Genomic DNA, 13,176 nt, shown 5'->3' with positions numbered 1-13,176 from the left:
ATGATTGAGACATACAAAATTATGCAGGGGATGGACAGAGTGGATAGGGAGATGCTCTTTACACTCTCACATAATACCAGAACCAGGGGACATCCACTAAAATTGAGTGTTGGGCGGGTTAGGACAGACAAAAGAAAATATTTCTTTACTCAGCGCGTGGTCGGTCTGTGGAACTCCTTGCCACAGGATGTGGTGCTGGCGTCTAGCCTAGACGCCTTTAAAAGGGGATTGGACGAGTTTCTGGAGGAAAAATCCATTATGGGGTACAAGCCATGATGTGTATGCGCAACCTCCTGATTTTAGAAATGGGTTAAGTCAGAATGCCAGATGTAGGGGAGAGCACCAGGATGACGTCTCTTGTTATCTGGTGTGCTCCCTGGGGCATTTGGTGGGCCGCTGTGAGATACAGGAAGCTGGACTAGATGGGCCTATGGCCTGATCCAGTGGGGCTGTTCTTATGTTCTTATGTTCTTATGTTCTATCCACACTTTCCTGGGAATAAGTCCCATTGACTCAAATGGGGCTGACTTCTGAGTAGACATGCATAGGATTGGGCTGTTACTCATTGGTTGTCGAAAAGCGCTTTAAAGTGCTTTTATGACAGTGCCAGTGATGCCTGATTAGAAGATTTGGCTTTGAGCCACATTCAGCAGAAGCATGTTGAGCAAGTCTCTGATGCTGAATAAAGCACCTCAAATGACACTTATAGAAGAAAGTGATCCTTAGTGCACCCAGGTCCAAAGACATTTCAGGCTTTAAAAGGTCAAAACAGTTGAGTCTGCACATGAACTGGGAATTCCACTTAGCAGTTCTTCTTTAACTAGGAATGAGTCAGTTCTCAGTGAACTGGTTCTTCAGCAGCCCTCTGGCGGCGGCAGCTGGCAAGATTCAAAATCTGTCAGAAGAACATTTAGAACTGGAAGGAACAAAGAAGCAACCACAGCCAGGATATGATGTGGCACATTCATGAAAAGGACCTCTTGCCCTCCCTTTTTTTAATTATTAAAAAAAGCATTTATTACAAGTAAAAATATCACTTTAAAAGGTAATTAATTGGAAGAGCGCAGGGGGAATTCCTACTATACTGTTTTCCTATTTAAAATTGCTCTTGGTCCCACAAGTACACAAATGTATAAGGTTTCCATTTGCAAAGGGGCATAGACAGAGTGCCTCTACCTTTAACTGTGATATAGAAGAGGGAATTTTTAAACACTTCCATGTTGAGCTGCATCTGCCAAAATCCCCCCCCCCTATACAATGGGTAAAGTTATTGTTCTCAAACAGTGGGTTGGGACCCACTAGGCGGGTTGCAAACCATTTTCAGCTGGGTCCCCATTAGTTTCAGTATTTTATTTTTAATATCCGTATTAGACTTGATGCTATCATGGTCTATGACTGTATTTGGGGAAATGTTACAGATCTGTACTTTCAACAGGTTACTCTGTATATGCTTTTAACAATGACAGTCAATGGGACTTACCCTTGAGTAAGTGTGGGTTGGATTGCAGCCTAGGATTGTGAATAATTTTCCTGCTTGATGATGTCACTTCTAGTCATGACATCACTTTCAGTGCGTCCTGACAGGTTGTCATTCTAAAAAGTGAACCACTGGGCAAAGGTATAGGCGCTCTGTCTGCCCCCCCCCCCGCGTATCTGGTAACACTACACATGTATGTATCATATGGATTTAAAAAAAAACAAAAAACCACGATCTGCCCACCTCCCCTGGAAGCATTTTTAGAACCCATTTATGCCCATCCCACAGTGTTCACATTTGATCCTTGTTGCGTATATGCAACGTTGGGCAGAAATGGCTGAAGTAGATGACTGCCACACGTGCATAAGGCCGAAGCCTGACGGGCGGGGCGTGTGGGGCTCCCCCTTGAGAGCAGAGGCGGCGCCATCCAAGGCGCAGCTACCAGACAAGAGCCTTGGGCTTGGCACCGCCCTACCCCCAACGGAAAGGCGGTGTGCGCAGCGCCCTCCGCACCACCAAGCGGCGCCCGGCAGCCGCTTTTTCTCCTCGGCGCAGGCTCGACCCGGGCGGCGTTCGGAAGTGAAGGCGCCGTGCGGGGATGATGGGCGCCAGGGTGACCCGCGTGTGGAGCAATTTCAACCTGGAGAGCCGCGCGCACCGGGAAATCAGCAAAGCCAAGCCCGCAGCCGCCCCGCGGCACCCCGGCGCAGCAGTCCCGCTGCAGCGTAAGTTGAATCGGTGCAGCCGCACGGCCCGTCACGCTCGCCCTGCAGAGTCGTAGGCACGCTTTCCTGGGAGTCAGCCCCATTGCATGCAGTGGGACTTACTTCCGAGAAGGCACGCATGGCGTTGTGCTGTCTGAGCCCATCACACTCGCCCTGCGTAGGCCTTAGGGTGCAATCCTAGGCACGCTTTCCTGGGAGTAAGCCCCATTGCATGCAGTGGGACTTACTTCCGAGTAGGCACGCATGGCCCGTCACACTCGCCCTGCAGGGTGCAATCCTTGGCAGACTTTCCTGGGAGTAAGCCCCATTGCCTGCAGTGGAACCTACTTCTGAGTAGGCATGCATGGCGTTGTGTTGTTAATTCAAGGCAGGGGCATGGCATGAGGGGACACTGTCGGGAGCTGCGTAGAAGCAGCCGGGGACCGTCGTGGGTGTGGGGGTTGCTGCACTGCAGGCAGCACACCTGAACGAAACGCGAGCCCCCTTCTCCATGCTTGGGAATGGCACAGCGGTGACGCGTATGGCAGATGCTACTGCAGCAGCAGGAGGGAGGCCCCCGTGACATTGACACTTCGCCTCCTGCGCCCGGGACGTTCGGAAGCAGAGCGCGCACCGCGCTTCGCTCCTCCCCAAGGGCCCGTCTGCATCCCCTTTTGACGCTCTCCTTTCCGTGCGCATGCGTGAGGTGGGTGGTCTCTGGTGTCGTTTGCAGGCTGGGATTTGTAGTATGTAGTGATTGGAGGCGCTGGTTGCACAGATGTCTCAGGGTTCTGTTGCTGGTGGTACTTGGGGTGGTGTCTGGTGGGACCCCCCAGATCCTCACAACCTGGCAGCTAGACCCCCAGTGCAATGTGGCAAGCAACAGTAGGAGGCTCAGCTCAGCAGGCAGAGCTCCAGGGTGCTCTAGTCCTCCTGTCTGCTCTTACCCAGGGTGACCACATACCATGGAGGACAGAGTGCCTGTACCTTTAACTGCTGTATAGAAGAGGGAATCTGGGCAGGTGCAGCTCAAAATGGAAGGGTTTCAAAAGCAGCACCTGCCCTATTCCCTCTTCTGTGCAATGGTTAAAGGTGCAGGCACTCTGTCCTCCATGGGATCTGGTCACCTTGCACTTAACCAGTGTTTGTCGTGTTGTGTCTGGCCTCTCAGTCATCATCACTGGTTACTTCCAGTGTTGCTTCCAACAGGTGGACCATGCAAGGTGGTTACAGTGGGGACCAAATGTTGAGAAGCACTGTTCTATCACATTCCTGCTTTCATCACTTATTTTAAATGTTATCCCCTACCCTGCCCGTGCTTGAAACATCCTTCACTTCCCCCTTTATCAGGCTGCCTCCTTTAAGTTATTATGGCAGTGTGGCAAATCAAGTAAAAAAACAACAACACCTCTTCCCCTTCATAATTTGAGACGGATATTGTATCAAAATCTAAGGAAGGAATTTATGGTCAGCCCATTGGACTAATTTTTTTCCCTGTATAAAGCACAGTATAGTCTCAAGAGACAAAGGGTGCAATCCTAACCCCTTATGTCAGTGCTTTCCAGCACTGGAAAGGTTGTGCTGGAAAGTTAATGTTAATGACTGCCCTTACTTTGAGGAGGCCTCTGTGAGTGACACCCAACTGCAGGATGCAGCACACGTCCCATTGGCACTGCTATGCCTCTGCTGGAAAGCACTGACATAAGGGGTTAGGATTGCACCCAAAATCGATTTCACTGGGTACTAACTTGCTGACGAGCTCAGACCTACTTACTGAGTTTTACTGTAACTTGTTCTCAGGGTGGACCCGAGTGCTTTTTCAAGGGTGCAAAAAGTGCACCCTGGAGCTCTGCCTGCCAAGCTGAGCCTCCTACTGCTGCTTGTCACTTTGCATTGGGGTCTTGCAGCCAGGTGGTGGGGGTCTGGAGGGTCCCACAAGTACCACCAGGTACCACCTCGAGTACCACTGATTGAGAAACACTGCAATAGAACCCTGAGAGATTTCCATTCAGCACCTCCAATCTCTTATTATCTCTCTTATAATCTTTCTTATCCTACACTACAGACTTCAGCCTGCAAACAACACCAGATCACCCACCTCATGCAAGCACCTGGAAAGGAGAACTAAAAAAAGGGAGTAGAGAGGCTATTAGGAACAGGGAGGAGTGAACCTGGGTTCAAATTCCCACTCAGACATGGCCGTGGGCCAGGCACTCTCTCTTAGCCTACAGTAAGTTACTTTACATACAGAGTACTTGTGAAGAGCAAATAACTTTTGCTAAGGTGATCTACCAGAGTGACTCTTAAGCTCCACTCTTGACTGGAGATAAAATCCTCTTAGCTGCTCTTCCATCAACATTATACAGACCAGTTTGATATATGTTTATGCAGAATTAAACCCATTAAGTTCAATTGGACCTACTCCCAGATAAGTGTGTATAGAATTGCACACTTGTGCAATTCCACATAGTATTCCACATTTGCAAGCTGGCTGTCAACACTTTTCTGCACCAATCAAGTGGTTTTGATCCATCTTTTGATTCAGAATGATCTGGGACAAGTTCCTGTTGACATGGGAAACTGGTCTGGATGAATGGTTAGTTAATGAGCAAGTGAAGTATAATGTGTGTTAGTAAATATTAGTTCCCTGACATGTAGAAACACTATGATATGCCCGTTAGAAATGTCTATACAAGTGACATCATACAAATTCAAGTGTATTCTTACAATATATGAAATGTTTTCCTTGGAAAATTGCATTATATCATTTAAACCAGGTGATAAATTATTGTACTCTTATGCTGTAAATTTCTCTTTCCTCAGACCCTGCCCAATTCCAAGAAGAAATTAAAAAAAAAGATGAACAGCTTCTCACCTTATTAAAGGATGTTTATGTTGATTCCAAAGAACCATCTGTGAATGTGAGTCAGTCTGCCTTTTTGAAATACACAGGTTCATTTTCATCTTGAGATATCCATTAGTAACATTAAACTTATTTAATGTTAGGGTTTGCTGGGTAATTTTCCATCTTGTTTCCAGTGTTGTGTGGCATGGTTTTTAAACCTTGTAGTTATCAATGCAGGCACATTGCAATGTAAGATAATATTTGTCCTCAGTTTAGGCTATAGTCAGTCTTTATTATGCAACTCTCTTATTGCTCATTCTTAAGGTATCAGTCTCTCTAAATGATTCAGCTAATCAATGTCTTAAAACTTTGTATCATTTTTCAGTGTAGTGTTCTTGTTAGCACCTTTTAAATGGTCTTATTTTATGCCAAAATAAGCATAAGCCAGATATTATTTTATATTCTCCACTGAAGTTAGAGAACTAAAAAAGAATCCTGTCCTCTAAGCAGGGGAACTCTGCACTGCTTCTGAATTGGTTATGTTAGTAGTAATAATTAAAAATGACAGCACAATCCTGAGTATCTTTACTTGAAAGTAAGTCCCAATGATTTCAACAGAGCTTAGTGCCAGGTAAGTATGCCTAGGTAGATTATGGCATAATCCCCATTGAATACTTACTTCTCAGTGAATGTTCATAGGACTGTGCTATAAATATTTATAAATTCCTAAATACCTTGCTTTAAGGTTACTTAGGAAGTAGATGCCATTGAACTTAGTAGAATATAACCTGCAAATAAGCATGTTTAGATCTAGCGGTTAGGATAGTAGACTTTGGATTTGATTTGAACTGAGACAATCAAATGATGAGGAAAAAATTTGTCTTGTTTTAATTTGGTGTCTACTCTGCTTCTGATAAGATAGGCCTATGCCTTATCCTAGGGCTTCAGGCATAAGTACGAAATTTTGAAATACGAACTTTGAAAGATGTAGTGCTTGTCCCTATTGTACCTCTGGCATTTTGTTCAAATGCTACTGCTGGTTGTCCTTTTCCCATCCTGGCCAGTGGTCTCTTTCCAATTTCTGGCTACCATCTGTGGTTTTTCAGCTACTGCACTTGCTTCCCTCATCTCCACTACTAGGGATCATAAGGTGACAAGGGAGGTATCTGGAAACTGCATAGGTGATTAGCAGAACTCTCTCAAATTATTATTTCATGAGATTCTGGAATGGACGTGTTTGTTACATAGTGACCTTTAACATTGTGTACAAAGGTGATTCTGTTGCAAGAAATCATAAATGATATCTGGGAATGTTAAGAATACCTTTGAGAATCAAAATCTGGGTATCTTACTCTTAAAACAGTATACGTTTGTGTATGTATTACCAGTAAGCAAACACGCAATTATTTCAAGAAAAGGTGGCTGCTGTTAGCTAATCATGGTAAGCCTTCTGATGAGAGGTGATTGAAAGGAGTAATCTAGACTGCAGTGAAGATACATGGGCTACCCATGATCAGTCTTTTAATGTAAAACAGCTATGCTCATGTGGTGTGAACAGGTATTTCTCTTTTCAAAAATGCTGCGAAAAGTCAGTGTGGTGGCAGTGCACACTTGCCATACAGATTTTTTTTAATACTGTAAACTCCTCAGAGCAGAAACCTGTATTTGTTTTAATATGCATAGTTTTATGTATAGTGATGGTGCTATAGATATAGCTTGAGTGAATGTTTGTTTTTGAAAGAAGTTGCTTCCTTTTTCCTTCTCCCCTGCTTTGCTTCTCTTGCATTTTTGACCCAGTAAACCACTGAGTGAGGAGGGAGGCTGGCCCAAGTCCTGCAGGGCTGGCGCAAAAGTAAGCATGGAGGTCTGGGGGGGCAGGAAGGAGGCATTCTGGGGAGGGCAGGGGGTGGGGTCAGAATCTGACACTTGTGCTAGATCCTAACCCCAGTCCCAGGCAGCCCGGAGCAACTCTGGGCTGCTCAGATCTGCACAACCTCTTTAAGTGTTGCAGATCCAAGTAGCCCCATTGGGGCTGCTGGGGCATTACCTGGGGTAAGGAGAATGAATCCCCCTTGCCCCGAGCTGAGCTATGGGTGGCTCCAAGCCTGCTCTGGATACAGTGCAGGCCAGGTGGCCTGCCAGCTCCAGGGCAGGTTAGGATTAGGCTGTAAAAGCACCAGAGCTTCAACTGCTAGCAACTATGGGATAAGACTGACATTGAACATGTGGACCATGTGTCAGCTGCTCTGAATCCTTTGAAGGAATAGTGGGATATTAATAAAATTTAAGCCTGTAATTAAGTAATGGATACATGGAAAATGGCATCAACAAATGCAGATTGTTGTATGGTGAGAAAGTAAAACCTGTAAACTTTCTTTTCTACCCAGATTCTAATCAGTTGTGACTTATCCTGTCAACATTTTTGTTTCCAATCATAGCAAGAGCTGAATGATTTAGCTCATCACAGGGTTAGGCTTACAAAGCCTGGTTTCTGCGTAGTGCGTCCAAACTACAGACTCTGCAAGATCCTGGGTTGATTCATAAATGTACAGGCAGCCCACAGTAGCCATAGCTTCAGTACCTGCAGATTTGGATATCCTTGAGTTCTGAACCTGAAGGGTGTGCCACCTGTTGCCCTCCAAATCAGAGGGCTGAAAACTGCTTTTTGGCCCAAAACGGAAAGCTGTGCTTTTCAGGCCTCAGAAGGTCTTCTGAGAACGTCCTTGGTCCTCCAAAGGCCATCTGGACCCAACTGGAATGGTGCTTCAGTCAGATTCTGAGGCTTTGGAATACTTAAATCGGCATATTTTAACATCCACATATTTCTGTATTCTCGGGGGTTCCTGGAATGGAACCCCCTTGGATAACGAGGGCTGCCCTATATGTGTAAAATCTTGAACATGGGAGCATAGAACAAGGAGCACTGCCTTGAACATAGGAAAGGCGGAATATAAAGGTGGTATATAAAGGTGGTGTATAAATCTTTCTACTAAACTTTTTACTGCCTATTAAATGTATATACTGGATCTACCAAATCTGAAGTGACCTGAACAAGTTATCTATGATTTTTGATACGTGATGGCTCACGTATCCAAGCAAGTCACCATTTGCTGCTGAAGTCCAAAAGTGATGAACCGTGTGACCCAGCCCTTTGTGAGCAGTTGGGTATAGAAGAGGAGGCAGTTTTTTATCAAGATTCTTTGTTTTTCAGACTAGAAATAAATGCAGAAAATGATGTTATATTTTATTAAAAGGCCGGGGGAATCATTAACTTAAAAGGGATGTGGGACACATGTGACTTATGCACTGAAATCTATCATTGCTTTTAAAACTTCTCTTGCTCTAGGTCCAAAATAAAGGAGGAATCCTCCCATCTCAGCCAGAAGAGCGCCGTCTTACAAAAGTAGGCCACCTCCATAACCTTGACGTTCAGACTGTTCCCAAAGGTAGAATATCTGTAGTTGAGGTCTTGACTCTGCTCAGTAATCATCATCACTCTCCAAAAACATGGACTGCAGAGAAATTAGCCAAGGAATACTGTCTAGATTTGAAAGATGTGACCGCTCTCTTAGCATACTTCATTCCTTTCGCTGTGGAGATCTTTACTTCTGAAGACAAGAAGAGTCTAAAACCCAATTAATAATATCTGCCAAATCTTGACTGATCTTGCTAGTCTCTTCTGTAAACTGCATATCTGATTTTGTTCCTCACTTGAAAGAGAACCTTCTGAATATGTCTTATGTAAGTGCTGTGTGCATTTCCTCTGACACTGCTGCATTCATAAAATATCCTGGGCCTGTCACTGTGGAGTAGAGGCAACCCTTGGAGAATCTCTGAAGGTATCCTTAATATTCTGAAAATGTTGGCCATCTGGAAAAGGAGCTGTTCAGACCAACTGTTTGTTACTCCGACAACAAAAATGCATTATCTAATGACTTGATCTACTTTGGTATGAGCATTGCAGAAACTCTTACTGTAATTTTCTTTTGTATTAAAGAAACTCTTCTGTAATTTATGTAATAGCATTCTGTAAAGACAGTTGTGCGCTGCTTAACAACAGGGATGCAGACTGGCATTCCCATCATCATTTGTCATCATTCCTGTCATCATTTGATGCTATGCGAAGCCTCTGAAGTTGAGGGGAAGCTCTGCTCCCCTCACTTCCAGAGTCTTTTCTGAGCCTCCTAAGGGAAATCCTTTGTGAGGATTTGAATGCTGGAATCATGGAAGATGTGACTTCCACTTTCCTCTGGGAAACCGGAAATCATGTCTCTCGCACGAGTGGGGCATTCTGAGCCTCACAGAGGCTGTGCGCAGAAAAGAAAAAGTGCAGGCTCAGAAAAGTCTCCAGAGGGGAGCAGAGCTTGGGGGGGGGGTGCAACCTGACCAGTGGGCGGCTGTCATATATGTGACCTGTTGCTGGCCAGAAGGTTGTTAAGGGGCGCACACCTGTAATTATAATTGAAAGTAAAGCAGAATTACTGTGTTTTTTTCTTCTGAGAAAGAACAAGGCATGTCGTTTCTGCATCTAGGTAAGAGCTGGTTAAAGGAACAAAAAGGTAAAACTGAGTTAGGGTTGACAGTCTTTTTCCTGACATAATGATGGGTGTTTTAAACAAATGGCATTTCAGCACAATCTAATTTATCTATTGTAGTTGCTTACCGGATATAACCTTGGTTATCAAAGCTTGATGCTACTGGTGTCTTTTTGTCTTTGGTTAATGCCATTAATTTTTTGGTAATGTGGCCTTGTAGAACCAATTCTGCTAATTTATTGCCTCAACTTTCAGGAAGGGTCTTGTGCCTGATTGGAAATCTCAACTGAATAAGAAGGAATTGTTCTACATTTCAACACTTCGCTTACACTACTTACTGTGTTTGGCTACTGTAGGCTACAAAGCGTACTTCTCATGTACTGCAAATTCATCCTGAAATTACAGTGACCCTCCTAGGGCAAGTTTTACTTTAAACTGACCAGATGTAAAAGAGGATGGAGCTCCTGTACTTCTTGAATCATGTAGAACAAGGAATTTTGAAACACTCTGGTTGTCATCAAGAAATCAGAAAAGCTACATCAATTGACACTCTTTGTTCTTTTCATCTAGTTTCTGCAGGTCTTGTGACATGTTAAAACAGTAACCACTAGGCAAAATGGTTTCTGTGCATTTGTATCGTGTGTGAGTGAATTAGTCTGGATAAAGCAACTTCTCACATTGTTGAACACCTAGCATTTCATAGTAGGTTTATTTTTCTGATTTGTTAAGTGCCCAGAATTTAACATGAATATATGAAGTTGAGCATCTTCTATTCTTCCGAGGAAAATACTTTATCAATTGGCCATAGAATGCAGATAATTTTGTGCCATTCTGACCAATCCTTAAATATATTTAGATACTGTATTCACCTAACATGGGAAGGAGAAGGAATAATTCCTTGGTCTGTTTCTTTACAATGCCTTGTCTCGTTTTTGTATATTTTCCCAATTATCACACTGGCCAGATAAATAGCTTTCGCTTACCATATTGACATGTAGGCCTTATGTTTGACACTGCTAATCTAAACTATTATGGAAGCAGTTTACCTCCTAAGGCTTTCCCCCAAAGGTCTCTTAACGGCCCAATCCTATCCAACTTTCCAGCATTGATACAACCACAATGTTACCCCAAGGTAAGAGAACAAACGTTATCTTGCCTTGAGGAGGTTTATGTGACTGTCGCCCCACCACAGGGTGCAGCACATGCCCTGTTGGCATGGCTGCATCAGCTTTGGAAAGTTGGATAGGACTGGGCCCTAAAAATTCAGTTTTACTATGCAAAGGTTAAGGAGGTTTAACAAAATTCTTCCGACCTACAATTCCCAGTATGAGCTAGGATCCATAGCAATTAAAATAGGTTGGAAACTGGATTAAGCTTGTAGTTTAGGTATGCGCACAGGTGGATAACCCTGTGGGTTATACAGGCATGCACTACTTAACATCCATTCACTTAACAACAAACTGCACATATGACGGTGATCAAAGCACAGTAAAGATGCTCTTAATGAGGCAATTGCATCTCCCTGCAGCAGAGCATCCATTTACACAATAGAGAGGCTCTTAATGCAAAGAAGAGGCAATCTATCTCCAGTAGCCTAGGCAACCAGCTAGTTTCTGGCAGGGAGGGTCTGTTCACACCAGGGGTGCCCAAATCCCAGCCCGCGGGCCACAAGTGGCACACAATGGGTCCCCATCTGGCCCCCACGAGGTCCCCCCATCTTCAATGGGCACCTGGCCCTTATCACAGCCCACGCTGGCCCAACATGCGAGCTCCGGCTCTGGTTTTCCATTGCTGCCGCTGTCGGTGGTAGCGAAGGAAAGACCAGCCAACTGCAGAACCTTTTATAGTGGGAAGGTTCAAGCCTTGCAAGTGTCGCGTTACTTCCCGCTATCAAAGCCCTGCGTGCACGCTGAGCCTGTCATTCCCTGCCTGGCCGGTTGAGGGCAGGCAGGCAGGTGGCTGGCCGGGTGGGCGGCAGCACAAACCACCTGAGCAAGCGGGTGGGGGGAGGGTGGCCAGATGAGCAGGCAGCCGAGCAAGCGGGTGGGGGCCTGTAGCACAAGCCGCCTGAATGAGCGGGCGGGGGGAGGGCGGCTGGATGGGCAGGCAACTAAATCGAACAGGCAGGCAGCTGAGCCGAGTGAGCAGGTGGGCGCCTGCAGCGCAAGCCACCTGAGCAAGCGGGTGGGGGGCGACTGGATGGGCAGTCAGCTGAGCAAGCAAGCGAGTGGGTGGGTGAGTGGGTGGCCAGCTGGCCAGCCAGCCAGCTGCAGCACAAGCCACGAGAGGGTGGGTAGGTAGCCGGGCAGGTGAGTGAATGAGTGGCCAAGCAACAGCACATGCCACCTCAGGGAGGGAGGGAGGGAGGACGAGGAGGCAGGCGAGCTGAGTCCTAAAGAACTGGCTGGGGGATGCCCCCCCTTTCTGTGTGTGAGAGTCCTGAAGAACTGGTTTGAATTCATTCATTCATATAAGTTCCATCTTTAATATATTCATTTATGTAAATTATGCCAATTTGAAATGCAAATTAATTCTTTCCCCCCCCCCGGCCCCTGACACTATCAGAGAGACAATGTGGCCCTCCTGCCAAAATGTTTGAGCACCCCTGGTTTACACATACATTTAATATTTTATTTTTAATTTATTAGACTTGATATTATCATGGTATGTGACTGCACTGGGGAAATGGTACATACACATCTGTACTTTGAACAGGCTACTATGTACATACTTTTAACAATGATAGTAAATGGGACTTATTCCTGGTAAGTGTGAGTAGGATTGCAGTCTAGGATTGTTTAAAATTTTCCCCTGCTTGATGAAGTCACTTCCGGTCATGACATCATGGGTCCTGACAGATTCTTATTCTAAAACATGGATCCCAGTGCTAAAAGTTTGAGAACCACTGACATAGTAAATGTTTCTGAATGTTGGCACCTATATTCTGAACTTGCTTGAAAAAAAGTTATCAGGTCCTCGTACCCAGCCAACTAAATATTTTTAAAAAGCATTAAATTAATTTATTTCTAAGACTGGTTCTGATGTTGCTGTAGTGGAGCCAACACCAATAACTCATTGATTGGCATTATAGAGTGGTGCATATATGCTGTTCTAGGGATACTGTTGGCCACATTCTAGGCTGGGATTTGTTCAGTAACTTAGAAGCTGGAATCAACAATCAACAGTATTTATATACCGCTTTTCAACTAAAAGTTCACAAAGCGGTTTACAGGAAAAAATCACATAACTAAATCGCTTCCTGTCCCAAAAGGGCTCACAATCTAAAAAGATGCAAATGAATACCAGCAGACAGCCACTAGAACAGACAGTGCTTCTAGTACTTCTTTGTTACATAAGACAGTTGCATTTTTGTTTTCTGTTTCTTGGGCCATAACTTTTGATAGAATGGAGATATCTCACTCAGGTTTTTCTCATTGCATTCTGCTGTAGACTCCGCATTGAATGGTATATGACATGATGGTATTATTCCTACAAACTGTGATTTTAGCGATTTTGGTCACTTAAGGGGATTGGACAAATTTCTGGAGGAAAAATCCATCACGATTTACAGGCCATGATGTGTATGTGCAACCTCCCAATTCTAGAAACGAGCTA

At 44.8% G+C, this 13,176-nt stretch overlaps 1 protein-coding gene across 1 annotated transcript; it reads left to right on the top strand.

Moving 5' to 3' along the window:
- The first annotated feature begins 2,008 nt into the window (after window positions 1–2,008).
- NDUFAF4 (NADH:ubiquinone oxidoreductase complex assembly factor 4) lies at window positions 2,009–10,247 on the top strand. The gene is made up of 3 exons (XM_066612833.1): window positions 2,009–2,202; window positions 5,005–5,102; window positions 8,373–10,247. Exons 1-3 carry the CDS (start codon window positions 2,076–2,078, stop codon window positions 8,664–8,666), a joined length of 519 nt encoding a protein of 172 aa, XP_066468930.1. The 5' UTR covers window positions 2,009–2,075; the 3' UTR covers window positions 8,667–10,247.
- The last annotated feature ends 2,929 nt before the right edge of the window (window positions 10,248–13,176 follow it).

The sequence above is a fragment of the Tiliqua scincoides genome, chromosome 1 (genome assembly GCF_035046505.1).
Source record: "Tiliqua scincoides isolate rTilSci1 chromosome 1, rTilSci1.hap2, whole genome shotgun sequence".
Taxonomy (NCBI): domain Eukaryota; kingdom Metazoa; phylum Chordata; class Lepidosauria; order Squamata; family Scincidae; genus Tiliqua; species Tiliqua scincoides.
This window is presented reverse-complemented; position numbering and strand designations above follow the sequence as displayed.